The 13,969-nt window shown below is 32.0% G+C and overlaps 1 protein-coding gene across 3 annotated transcripts in view; it reads right to left on the bottom strand.

Moving 5' to 3' along the window:
- GckIII (Germinal centre kinase III) overlaps positions 1 to 13,969 on the bottom strand; it is a 274,408-nt gene that overhangs the window by 150,893 nt on the left and 109,546 nt on the right. The window contains exon 1 of one of the 3 annotated variants that reach the window (XM_080179460.1): positions 9,408 to 9,515. The exons of the other annotated variants lie outside the window; for them this stretch is intronic. Within the exon in view, the coding sequence (XP_080035586.1) occupies positions 9,408 to 9,500 (93 nt within the window). The 5' untranslated portion in view covers positions 9,501 to 9,515. Of the gene's footprint in view, positions 1 to 9,407; positions 9,516 to 13,969 lie in introns of those variants that run through there. 3 annotated transcript variants of the gene reach the window in all.

Genomic DNA, 13,969 nt, shown 5'->3' with positions numbered 1-13,969 from the left:
TTAAATAGAATGCTAATTATAAACATTTTAAAATTAGTTTACATCTCTACAAAATTGAGGGGTGGGGGACTTTTATCTCGGGGCGATTTTCTTCGGAGAAGGTGGTAGCCTTCCCAAAAATAGTTAAAACTTTCCCAGAACCCTCCCCAAAATTGTAAAATCCTTTTCATATGAAAACACACTATACAGGAGAACCATAACGGTTCAGCGGTTAGAGAGATCCTACTGTACATATTTAGTATATAGATATAACATCGTGAACATTAATATATAATATCCTAATCATATGGAAATCTTGATAAGAATACGACATTTCTAAACAGCTTTTGCATGCTCAAAAATCATTATTTTATCCTTAGTTTAAAAGTTCTGATGGGGTACGTTGAATTTTATTCCTTCAACTATTCCACTAGTCGATTCTTGTGTGTGTGTTCATGTTCTTAAAGATCTCGTAAACGGATGGAGTTGACCGACCTTTTTGGATGGATGGTTGGAGAAGAACCCTCCATGATCCCTAGGGGCGAAGCAACTAGTATGAACAAAAAGTAAAATATTCTATTTAGCCTACTTAAATTATTGAACAAAACATAAACAAGGAAACCTACGTTCATAATCAATAAGCAATGAAGAAACTTACACAAAATATAGTTGCTGTAATAACAATGGCATATATTGTTAGGTAGGATATATATTCAGCAAATGTTATGTGTTTACGACCGCGAAAATATCATTGAAATGAGGAGATAGAAATGTAAACAATATCTTATTGCCAGTCATTGATGGCATTCAGACGAACTTGTACAGCAAATAAGTTACTGAGTAGCTGTTCTACAAACAACGGCGGAAGTACTGAATTTGTTTTGTCACATCCGGTTTAGCAGAGAGATTTAAATGTAAAATAATAATAATAATACATAAGTACAATTTCATTTGCATTAATTAAACTACTAGGTTATACAGGCGTAGCAACCCTATAAAGCATTAATAAAAATTAAGATGATAATGACTGAAATATCTGAAAGGAAACACTAGATTTGGATTATGGAAAGAAAAAGAAGTAGCGGTTTCGTTTTATTTTCACATTACCTTTACCCCTAATTCTAGCAACTGCACGGGGCTCTAACCCTGCGGGGCAATTACTAACATTTACCTAACCTAAAATAAGCTATCAACAGCTACTGTAAAAATACGACGAAACCCCCCACGTCGTTTTCTTTCCATTATCCTAAGATTTTTACCTCTACTCAAAAAGTAGAATTATTGGAAACAAAAGAAATTAAAGTTTCACTTTTGGTGTACAAAATTATCTTCCCATTGATTTTAAAAATAGTATTGTAATCTTGCACCTTAAGCTGATTTCTTTATTCGGGTGTAGTCCCTTTTGTGGCAACGCACCTTAAGGGGCGATTCTTCGTATTTTTCACAGTAGCTTTTCTCTTATTTCTAGCCCCTGCGGGACAAATTGCCTAACCCTGTGGGGCAATAACCTAACCCAATATAACCTAATCTAACTTATAAAAAGCCATTAAAAAAAATACGACGTATTGCCATAAAAGGGACTATTCCCCTGTATTTATTTTCAGTTTTAATGTTTTCGTTATCAAAAAATTCTAGTATCTAAAATAAAAATAAATATTTCCTATTGAGATTTTTTTGAAAATATCTGTGAAAAAAAAACAATTCTTTGATCTATTAGTTTTTTTTTAACTAGAGTTGTTAAGTTTGGGAGTAATCGTCGTTGGGAGTACTATCTTGCAGGCTTCATATTCGGTGAAAGTGAATTTGATTATTATTCTGTAAATCAATTAGACCCAGCTAGCATTGATTAACATTTTTATCTCATTCAATTTAATTCTATGCAGTATCCATTTCTCTTTAATTTGGACTGATTTTTACCACTCCCTGCTCAAGATTTTTATTTGCATCACTGATTTGCTTCAATATTCAAAATAGACTAAAGCCATCAAAGTACACTTTTAATAAGTGATCCATAAGAGAATAGGGGTTTGAAAAATATTCCAAATTAACATTAAATGGAAAGTAATAAAATTTCGCTGAATGCTAAGAAATGCTAGCCACATGGTATGAGCCAAGGAATTTTAACATCATTAATCTAAAACAAGTATAATATTATCCACCAATGTATTAGTATTAGTATTAGTGTCAAAATTACCTCCCAAACACATCGGATTCCAATCCCTGACATAGTTCAAACCTCTAAATATTTAGGTTTTTAAACTGGAGCTAAATTAAAAATAACTTTTTGAAAGTAAAATCTAAATAAGTAAATGCTGAATTTTTTCTCAATCTGTTACCGACTAACTAATATTTATTAAAGGTATATAATAAAGAAAACATTATCATCAAATGTCCTATCCCTTTAACTTATTTAGTTATTTCTGATTAAACGCAGCGTGATAATTAAATGATTACAACTTAACTTTTGCACTTCTCATTAACCCATACCAAGACTTGTAACACGCAAGGTGTGCTCTAAATAGCTTTGACCGTATACTCTGTCTGAATATTGAGGACACTTTTCAATAGCATTTCTTCTGTATAAAAAGGGTCAGTCCTAAAGTCCTCTATAATAAAGGATTTAGAATACGTATATATTGTGACAGGGGAGTTTTGTCGTTAATTTAGGTTGCCACTATAATCTTCATATATTGTACGGCGTTATCCTATTAGAATTTTTTTTTCAATTTTGAAAATTTGAGTCCTTCCCCCCCCCTCCCCCCCGACAACGACGAACAACTATTTTAGGTTAGGTTTTAGGCTAGGGAGCCGAGCGCTGCGGCTAGGCAGGCTATGGAGCCGAGCGCTGCGGCCAGAGTCCATAGTTCGCTGTCGGGGGGGTACTCAAATTTTCAAAATTGAAAAAAAAATTCTAAGAGGATAATACCTATTGTATTGGTCAATACGTTACTCCATGATCAGAGGAGGGGATGGGGGGTATCGTTATATCAGCCAGCTGGTATATATAGATATAATAGAAGGCTTATTATTATTGCCATAACTTTATTTTGACTTGTGAATGGTTAATTCTTGTTTTGTTTTTATTGAGACAGAAAAATATAATGTGTGTAAAGTTCATGTATTGTCTTAAAATATTACTCAATAATTGCAGAAGATATTACTAATGATATCTTAACCCAATCTTTAATCTTTGCAAAAATAAGAAATAAATACATTAATATATTAAGGAGAGGTGACCTTCCTTCCAATTTATCCAGAAAGCGAATGGTTATGAATCATCCTATTTACTATGAGCCAAAAAGAAAGAATTTTAACTTCATGATTTTTTTCTTCACCTGTCCTATCATTTATCCATGACTCGCTATCGCAAGGACCTTCAAGAAAAGATAGTCAGAAAGGGAAAATTAAAAACTAGTACAAATAGGTCCATTGTAGAGCAGCTTCACTTCTAAACAAGAATGAAGAGACACACAATAATGCTAACAGGACAAGCATGTCAGCAAGATTAACCTTTGATTAGTTGCAGAGGTTAATAAATATAAAATATAATTTAAAGAAAATTTTCAAAAAGGGAATGTGATTCTGACAATCTAAAGGACAATTCCTACACAATCCCCCTTCCCCTTTTCCTCCCCCCCCCCCTTCTTACCCACTCCTCTTCAGTTACATAAGAAAACAAGATACAATCCATACTGATCAGGAAAAACACTTTTTTTCCATTTATATTTTCAACCCTAGTTAAATTCCTTTAAATTTCTTCCCCATACCCCCACTCATGGTAAATTTTTTAAGAAGAAAAAAAGGATAATAGAAATAAAATTGGTTTATGAGTAGCTTCGCTCTAAATTATCAATATGAAAGATGACTTTCAACTTTCTTTATTTTCTTGACTTGATGCACACAGACAAAGTATATTAGACAACCCATCCTTTTCTTTGTATATTAGAAAATTAAATACATTGCTATCGCTTTGGGCTTTTAATTACAGGACTAGTTTTTAATTACATATTTTTTATTGTGTAGTTATTACTCTAGGACATTTATTTCGGTATTTTCTACCAGTATCAAAATATCAATTGATTTATTATTACTTCGATCTTAGATAAGATTATCATGTTTTCTAATAAATTGAATCTTATAGCTTGCTTCGTTTAGACATCATTGCTTGAAAGTTAAACTCTAGTTTTATAGTTTGCTTCTTTCCTCTGAAGTAGCTTCGAATGTGTGTGGATGAAATTGGAATGTGGACTAAAACACTCTTATTGTTAAAAGGAAGCTTCCGTGAAAAGAACCAACGACATTAGTCAACAAGTTTGAAAGATGTTTTAATTTAAAAAAAAAAAATCTTTCCTACTTTAAATTGTAGAATGAAACACTATTTTTGATTCCAAAAGCAACCTATAATTTTATCAAAGTATAAATTGTATATATCAAATATAAAACCGACACAAAACGTCATAGTAATTGAGTGTTACAAATAGGAAGAATTGAAATAGGGACATATATTCAAATCTTCCCTTTCTTAAGTCAATGAACTCTTGTCATTATTTTGGAAGCGTAGCTTCTCATTAACTGTGAATAAAGTTTCTGGCCAATAAGAATTAAAAGGAGAAAATTTGGTCCCATATGAGACTTTTAGAAGATATCTATTAACTAATACACATCCCCAGTACAACTCAATTTGTACGTAAGTCTAATTGGCTCTTGATATTTCTATATTTTCAATTCATATACTTTGCCTTAGTTTTTTTCTTTTTATTCTTTTGTAAGCTTTAACTTTGCAATAATAATCCATTGTTAAGATATATTCAAACTAGCGGCTACGCCCCTAGAGGCCTCTAGGGGCACTTAAGAAGAAGAGAGTCAAATTTAATACCCAATTTCTTATTTTAAATTTAAAAAAAAAAAAAATTTATTTTGGGGGGGACAAAAAAAATATTTTTTTTCGGGGGGGGGGAATTTTTCATTTTTTTTTGGGGGGGGGGGGTTAGGGATGTCCCACCCCCCAAGAAAATAGTTATAAACCTTCCCGGGACCTATGAGAAGCTACCCTGTTAAGGAGAACCTGATCGGTTCAGCGGTTAGCGAGATCCTTCGGTACAGACACACAGACATCCTGTTACTTTAGTATAAGGATAACTAAATATCTTTCCCTTTCCCAGGGACTAGGTTGTTATCTGTCTTTAGGAAGAGGATGTCTTATTCAAAATAAAATAAAAATACTAATAGATTTGAATCAAATTTTAAAACGACATAAATGTTAGGCAGCTGGAACTGATTGGTGGAACCTTACCTACAATAGAATAAGAATTGTTTATTAAATCATGGTGGTTTTAAAACGCGGAAATAGATGGCAGAATCTACAACCTTTTCTTCTTTCAGAGTATATACATTATACAAAAAACGGAAAGCACAAAAAAATAGGTTGTCTAAATATAAATAAAACCGAATATCGTTTTCTACTTGCGTTTGGGATTATTTCAAGTAATAGCTCTTACCCAACTCTACACTAATATTGATCTTCTTCTTAACCCTTTATTTAAATTTAGCCACACTCTAAAATAATAAAGTTAGACCTTAATTGAAATAAAATAACCTTGCGGGACCTATTCCTGCGGGGCTATTAAATTCCAAATAAAACCTAACCTATAGTAATAAACAAACAAACTTAAATAAACCCCCCCTTATTTTCTTTTGTGGGGGGGTCAACAACGTACTTTGTAGAAAAACACCATCTTAATTTCTAACCAAACAATTTCTTTTACAACTCCAGATTTTCTTACATTTCAAAACAAACTTTCAAATTAGAAAATAATTAATTTTAGCAAATTGAAAAGTCTTGCAAAAATTTGCATATTTTACTTTAACACTACATCAGGGGTATTACAGTTAGGTGATTTAAACTCTCCATCTTACAGTGAGGATTGTGAATGGATAACAGTTTTCTTAAGCAGAGCTGGATCTATAAATGTGTAGCCGTGGCCGTAGTCGTAGCGGTAACCGTCGCCACTACCAGTGCTGCCAATAAAACATGGATTTTTAAATGTTTGAAGTTTTTACGTATTATTATTATCTTTTTCTTCATATTTTTACTGAAAATTCAAAAGTGGTTATGATTCAAAGATCACATAAAGTCGTGGCCACGCGTGGCCAATTTGATTTTAAGATCGCTATTAGGTTAGTGGCTGTACCTCTGGCCACGGCTACGGCAACGGCTACACATTTAAAGATCCAGCTCAGGTTTATATTAATTTGTCTTAATAAGAAATGCAAGTAAATCTTATCTTCTTTATATCAAAATATGAAATTTCTTTCCGTTATTTACATCAATAAACTTTACACATTTCACCTTCTTTGTCAGTAATTGAATATTCAAACAAGACTAATTTGAAGTTTTGAAGTTTTGGGTATTATATATTTACATCCATATTACATACTCAGCATAGACGTCCAAGGGGGGGGGGGTAATGGGGCGATTATCCCCCCCCAAACGGTTTTTTTCATTTTACCCCCCCCCCCCCCATTTAAAATTTACCCCTACCCTGGGGGTGCCGTAGGCACCTCCAACCATTTAGGAGGGGGTATTTACCCCCCAAACAATTTTGGGGGGGTAAATACCCCCCCCAAATAAAAAATCTCTAATAAAAAAAAATTTTGCGCGCTTCGCGTGCATTTTTAATACTATATATTTAATAAAATTTAAATTACCCCCCCCAAAAATTTAACCCTGGGGGTAAATTTTTGGGGGGGTAAACTAAATTTACCCCTGCCAACAGATTTCAGGGGGGGTAATTACCCCCCCCCTAAGCAAATTTTACACCCGGGGTAAAAATTTTGGGGGGGTGAAAAAAAATTTGCGGCGCGCTTCGCGCGCAATTTTACCCCCCCCTTCAAAAATTTTTACCCCCACAAAATAAAAAGCTTGGACGCCCCTGATACTCAGCCCACGATCTATTTGAGAGAATAAATAAAAATCCTCTAAAGTAAATTTCATCCTACTCCTATCCTCACTATATCTGTTGGGCAGAAAGGGAAGAGTCAGGCGAAACTAATTTAGGACAGAAAGTTATTTCTGCAATCTTTTTAGCTAGACTTTTATAAAGACCATGACGATTAGAAATCTTAAAATATTTTAAAAATAAACATACTTATAAGAATAAAATATTAATAATTCCTTAAAATAGAAAGTCAGCTATACGAGAGATGTATAGCAATAAAAAGCCTTGTTTCAGTTAAATGAATATCAAGAATAGACCCTATAGTCAAGTAACTTCGCTTATAAAAATTGACTAAGCAAGGCTGTTCTTAAATGATAAATTAAAGCATGAACCTTGATTTGAAATGTAAAACTTAGTTTACTTCATACAATAATTAGATATTTTAATTCTAAAGTGTTTAATTTTTTTATTCAGTGGTTCTAAACCGTTTTGTTAAATAATTTTTTGTCTGCTTTTAAATTTTCATCCATTTAATTCATTAGGTTTTAATGATTTCATCTGAATGTACCACTTGTATATAATAATATTAATCCATTGAAATATATACCGAAAACATTTCACCTTCTTTGTCAGTAATTTAATATTTAAACAAGACTAATTTGAAGTTTTGGGTATTATATATTTACATCCATATTACATACTCAGCCCAAAATCTATTTGAGAGAATAAATAAAAATCCTCTGAAGTAAATTTCATTTTACTCATTTCCTCCACTGCACTGGTATGAAAGGAGAAGGGAAGATCAGGTGAAACTAATTTAGGACAGGACACAGAAAGTTATTTCTGCAATCTTTTTAGCTAGGCTATTCTAAAGACCATGACGATTAGAAATCTTTTACAATATTTAAACATATAAACATACTTATATGTGTGTGTGTGTGTAGCCATAGTTTCTTAGTGTTTGGACCTAAGTAGTCATGGAGTAGGACGAGACACTTTTGTATGCTAGCACTAGGGCCAGCTCAAGGTCCACGCTCAAGTACTTGACCCGCTGTCTCAAGGGACCTACTCTTTATTACCTCACCCTCGCCGAGTATGGCAGGTGTCCCAAATTAAGTCACCGTAATGAATGACGCTCTCCACAGAGGAGCTTGGGTAAGGGTTGTACTGATATTATGTACTTGATTATTGAGTATCCAAACTACCCAATTATCACCCTTCTTACACAACCAAGGGGAAGTTGCGTGAATGAATTGCGACTGAGAAATTCGAGTTGCCACATGGGGACTTGAACTCGAACTCTCACCACCGTAACTCAGTGCGTTACCACTGAGCTACGACGCCCCTTCCTTCATGAATAAAATATTAATAATTCCCTAAAATAGAACAACAACAAAAATTAAAGATTATACCGACTAAAATAACTAACATGATTACAGAATTGAAAATGTAGGGGGGAAAATGTAAAACAATTATGGACAAAAAATTGGCTACTTATAGATTGTCAGCTATACGAGAGATGTATTGCAATAAAAAGCCTTGTTTCAGTTAAATAAATATCAAGAATAGACCCTATAGTCAAGTAGCTTCGCTTATAAAAATTAACTAAGCAAGGCTGTTCTTAAATGATAAATTAAAGCATGAACCTTGATTTGAAATGTAAAACTTAGTTTACTTCATACAATAATTAGATATTTTATTTCTAAAGTGTTTTGATTTTTTTATTCAGTGGTTCTAAACCGTTTTGTTAGGTATATAATTTTTTGTCTGCTTTTAAATTTTCATCCATTTAATTAATTAGGTTTGAATGATTTCATCTGAATGTACCACTTGTACATAAAAGAAGGTGGAGTTGGGGGTTCTTGCCCTCTATTTCTAATATATTAATCCATTGAAATATATACCGAAAACGATGACAATCTATGAAACCTTAAATCATGTAGGTAATTTAAAAAATTTAATTTATATTTCTGTTTCTTTAAACCAAATATTTAAAAGTAACAATCTTAGAGAAACCTCCATACTACAAAACACTTATTTGAGTAATAGCTCAATTAATTTTTGAAAGCATAGCATTTCTAAGTTTTATTTTATTCGTCATCATGTAATATATTTCACATTCATTGTGAGTCCCTACATTATAGAATCTTTCTATCAAATTAAAACTTTGCATACGATTTCTGTAATTATTTTGACTAAAATAGAAAGCAAAGAAACACTATAACCATTAATAAAAGGTCCCATTACACCAAATAAAACACTGTTATGATAGAATCATCCCATTGGATAGAAATCTTTCTGATATTTCCATATTAATAGTATAACCATGTGATTACGTTATGGCAAATTCATACATAATATGTAATATCCTATTAATTTAAAACTTTTCAGGATAATAAAACCAAAAATAACCAACAAATCTATCAACCCTATAGACCCAATATAAATAATGTAAGTATGTCCATTTTATGGTAAAGCAACAATTCCTACCTTATTCTGTAAATGATTTCTATTTCTGTTATTGTAAACTAGCTGCTTGTGTGAGCTAGAATGGGTCACCACGTCACTATCCGTAATTAACATGATAACACAGTCACAGCAACTATTAGTACAATTATAACATTAATTTTCACTTTTTTTTACACTTTTTTTCGTTGTTACAACCACTTGCTAATTTTCTGTAATTATATATAGAAGAGAGTGTTATTATAAATTTTGAAGTGCAAAAAAAAAAAAAATTCTGCATCCTTGCAAATAACACGGAAAGTATTTGAGAATAAAAAAAACTTGAAAATTTAAATGGTCTATGAACTGTAGAAACACTAAATGCCTGTTAAAAAGTAACTGTTATTTTTTTGTCTGCCAGAAAGATTTTAAGTAAAAAAGTTTTTTTTTCAGATGATATATCCCATACTTATTTTATAAAACAGAGAAGACAACGCGTTAAGTAAAATTCATAAAAAGATTCCGTTTAAAATTAAATAGATAAAGAATGTCAACTTTGTATTTTTCTTTATTTTTTATAATAACAAGTCTTAAATCAAAGACGATAATTAACATTGAAAACTAAAATTAACTTTTTCTTTGCATCAATCATAATAAAAACAAAAAAGAGTTAAAATGAAAGATAATAACACATGTGAGGTGACAATTTCACTTAAATATAGATTTATAATGTATAATTATTTTATTTTGCACACATATAAAAATTGCGTAAAGAAAGGCTAGGAGGGGGGGGGGGGGTGAGCTGCATTTCTCACCATCTTTGTCAAAATTAACAGTGTCACGTAAATTGATATAGAGACCGTTTCTTGATACGATAAAGCATAAAGCATATGAATCAAGGATTTGACCGATCTTATTTCAAAGTTTCCTTCACTGACATTGTAAATTTGGCCAACGATAGTTAGAAATGCACCACTTTAATCTTATCACAAAAAATCACATTTTTTCATCAATGATTCAAATGAAATTGAATTTTAAGAGTTAATAACACTGTATATATAAAATGTTGGCACTAAGTAAAAGAGAAACTAAGTATATGTTGTAAATATAGTGTGAATGTATGTAAGTGTGTGTGTGTATATTTGATGATTTGTGTATGTAAGCCATGTGAAGCTGTTGAAACAACTGTATTTTCCAGTAGCCACCCCCCCCCCCCCGTCCCCTCCCCCGCTATGTTTAGTCCCCATAATGGTCGGAGGTATGTAGGAGTATATTGAAAAGGAGAGGCACTATAGAGAAAAATCTTAATTAGAGGAAATCTTAGTAAGACCTTTTATACCTAAAATTGATCTACAATAAGCTTACCTATAGAAAACTAATTTACTTTCAATCTTAAGACACATTCAGTAAATATTCAAATGAATAACTTACAATACATTACAATTTAAAATGTATAAAGGAGTTATTTACTTGTTACTCATTTGGAGTCTGAACTGAAACTTATATCTCGTTAGATTCAAAATTCAAATAAAATACAGATAGAATTGTCCTAAAACTTCAAAACTCCAATAATTTTCTTTAGTTAGAGAAAAGGAGAAAGAGGGACTCCTTTAGAGAAATATAGGAGAAAGTACCCCTTCACCCTCTCTCTCCTAACTCCCTTTCCCAATGGTATCGCTGGACCTAGTGGTGTGGTGGAAGAGGAAAAGAAACGGGATGAATATGTTGTGTGTGTGTGTGTGTGTGTGTGACCAACACAAAGCAGAGTAGAGTCGCAACATTACAGTTAACAACATTAAATAACAAATTGTTGAATAAAAATTTATAGGTATGCCATAGACGTCCAAGGATGGGGATAAAGGGGTGTTTAATTATTTAGGTGGAAAGCTTTTAAATTCATTATTTTTATTCATTCAAAACTTTAATGAATAAATAAGATTACCCTCCTCAAACCATTAAAACTCCTAATTTTACCCTCCTAAAAATAAAAAGCTTGAACGTTCCAGCGGTAGGCTAGTGGTGAATAGATAAACATTTTCTTTATAGAAAAGTAGTTTAAGATCCAGATAACTGTTGATATCATAGGTCCAAACAAAAATCTTTAGAATCTCCTTAAATAAGTTCTATTTAAATCATAATAAGATCATTGAGAGGACAATGTTAAATAAATCAATCTTACTCCAGATAGTGTATAGGTACAAACTTCCTTTCTTTATTAAATCTGTAATGGGGAAGATTTGTATAAAATGTATAAACAACTCGGAAAGAAAAAGGCGAGTGGTAAAGAGAGAGAAAGATTTTAGAAGATCATATATTTGATGTGCATGTTATTCCGCATAATCATCTGTAATACAAAGTAGTACGATGTCTGTCTGTCTGAAGCTTAAAATCTCAGTAACCACTGAACCGATTGGGCTCTACTTTTCTGGGAATAAACCTACTGGTCCTGTGAAGGTTTTCAGCTATTTTTTGGGGGATGGAAAACCCCCAACACCCCCAAAAAATAAAAATACCCGCCCCCCAAATTTTTTTTTTATACTATCCCCCCCAAAAAAATAAAAATTTCCCCCCCCCCCCAAATTTTTTTTTCTTTTTAAAACTTAATAACACAAAAATAGGTTGATCAAACCTCTTATGAGAAAGCCCCTAGAGGCTAGGGGCGAAGCCGCTAGTTACATTATAAAATAATATTTTATTACAACAGCAGAAATAAATCCTTATCTATTTGATTCGTTCTCATCTTTAAACTTTTTTCTAAGTTATAGTGTTTTTTCCGCGCTATTCGGATATGATAATATGCGGAAGTGAAGAAACACAATTTCCCCTTCCCAATAACTTCACCGCAACAGCTCAGAGACTTTAACGTCAGCTGGACATTTCGGTGGACTGTGTCATACAAAACAACAACAGTAACAAAAATTAGTAAGTATTTTTTTCATTCTAAAAATATTTTGCTAAAAGTGATAAAGGCGAAAATTCAACTAAATACCTATAATGTTTTAAAATATAAACTTGGTTTATATGGGATGAAATTAGCACGTTAATCTTATATTGTTTAACTATTTCTAGCATTAAAAAAGGATATTGAGTATTTTCAAATATTACCTATTTTAAGAAAACACCATAATATATAATAAAGATATTACGATTGGAATTTTGGGATAGGATTTTTTGTGTAATAAAAAAAGTGATTCTTACCAAAATTACTACTTTCTAATTTTACCAATTATATAACTATAAACGTGATTTAAGCCACTTATTATCATTATAAGAAAACATAAAAAAGGTTTTTATTAAAAATATTCTATGAGAATCAAGCTTACTACCCTCCTTTCAATTTCCTACAGGCCAGTAATTAAATTCCACCACGCAAGATGGGAAATCTTTTAGAATATTACGAGAAAATGTGAGAAGCAAGCTTTTCTAAAAGTTATTTTCTAATAAAAAATTTAAACACACGTTTGATCATTTGATTGCACTATTTATCTTTTTGATATTTTATTATCAAATGATTTTGTTCATAGGCATAATACTGGTTAGCAGCATATCAAATAAGGAACTTTTAAATATCAATTTGGTAGAAAACACTTCGCAGACAAAAATTCTAAGAGAGAAAAAATCTCTCTTTTTCATGAACAAATCATCCTTGTCAAAAATTGTACAATCAAAAAAATGTTCTGAATGATTGAGACATTTTCCTTTATTTTCTCATCCCGTAGAAGATAAGATAAGATAAGATAAGATAAGATTTATTTTCCTCAAAGGTACAACATATTTTATTAGATATATATTATAAATTATGTTACTATGCTTGATTTGTTTGATTCATCTGGTTTGTTGTGTTTGGTGCAGGTTAGATAATAATATACATAATAACAATTATTAAGTACCTAGCATGGAATTGGCCGAACTTCATCTCCACCTAGTTACCAGGCCAGTTTAAATTGAATGGAGACAATATTTTACAATAAAAATTCCATGCAACATTGTACCAGATAGTTGGCATAACCCTTTAAGGGTTGTGGAGCCACTGGTGTACTTTGACGCTTGCCAAGCCGATACAATGTTATATGTGCAAATAAATAATAATCTTAACAATGAAACAATATCTTGCTGTGTATTTCAGACATCCTCCTACTATCAGTTGCAACTTCTCCAAGCGTGAATTCGGAACAATTAAGGAACCAAAACCTCCATAAGGAGTCGCTATTCCCGTTGAGATCCCTTTTCAGCTCCAAATAGACAGTTTCCTTTATATCAAATTATTTTCATTATAGAGTGGAGTTTTGTCCGGGTTTTAAGGACATCTCCACACCAATAATTACAGGATAACGGCAAATTTCGCGATAACACTTGGTCCAATCCAAAAAATCCAAAAAAAAACCAAAGAAAAGTCCAAAAAAGGACAAGAATACCCTAATAATAATCATATCGTGTACTTAAGTGAACAAGGTGTAATGGTTGGTTTCGATTCCTACGGAATCTGATTTTTATTTTTGAGAATGGATATAAAAAATCCTAAGAATAGGTCATATGCGATTCCTACGGAATCTGATTTTGGTATTTTGATAATGGGAGTGTGTCCCTAAATATGTATGGTTCGATTC

Source organism: Acartia tonsa, chromosome 2 (genome assembly GCF_053477335.1).
Source record: "Acartia tonsa isolate MP-2025a chromosome 2, ASM5347733v1, whole genome shotgun sequence".
NCBI classification, from domain to species: Eukaryota; Metazoa; Arthropoda; class Copepoda; order Calanoida; family Acartiidae; genus Acartia; species Acartia tonsa.
This window is presented reverse-complemented; position numbering and strand designations above follow the sequence as displayed.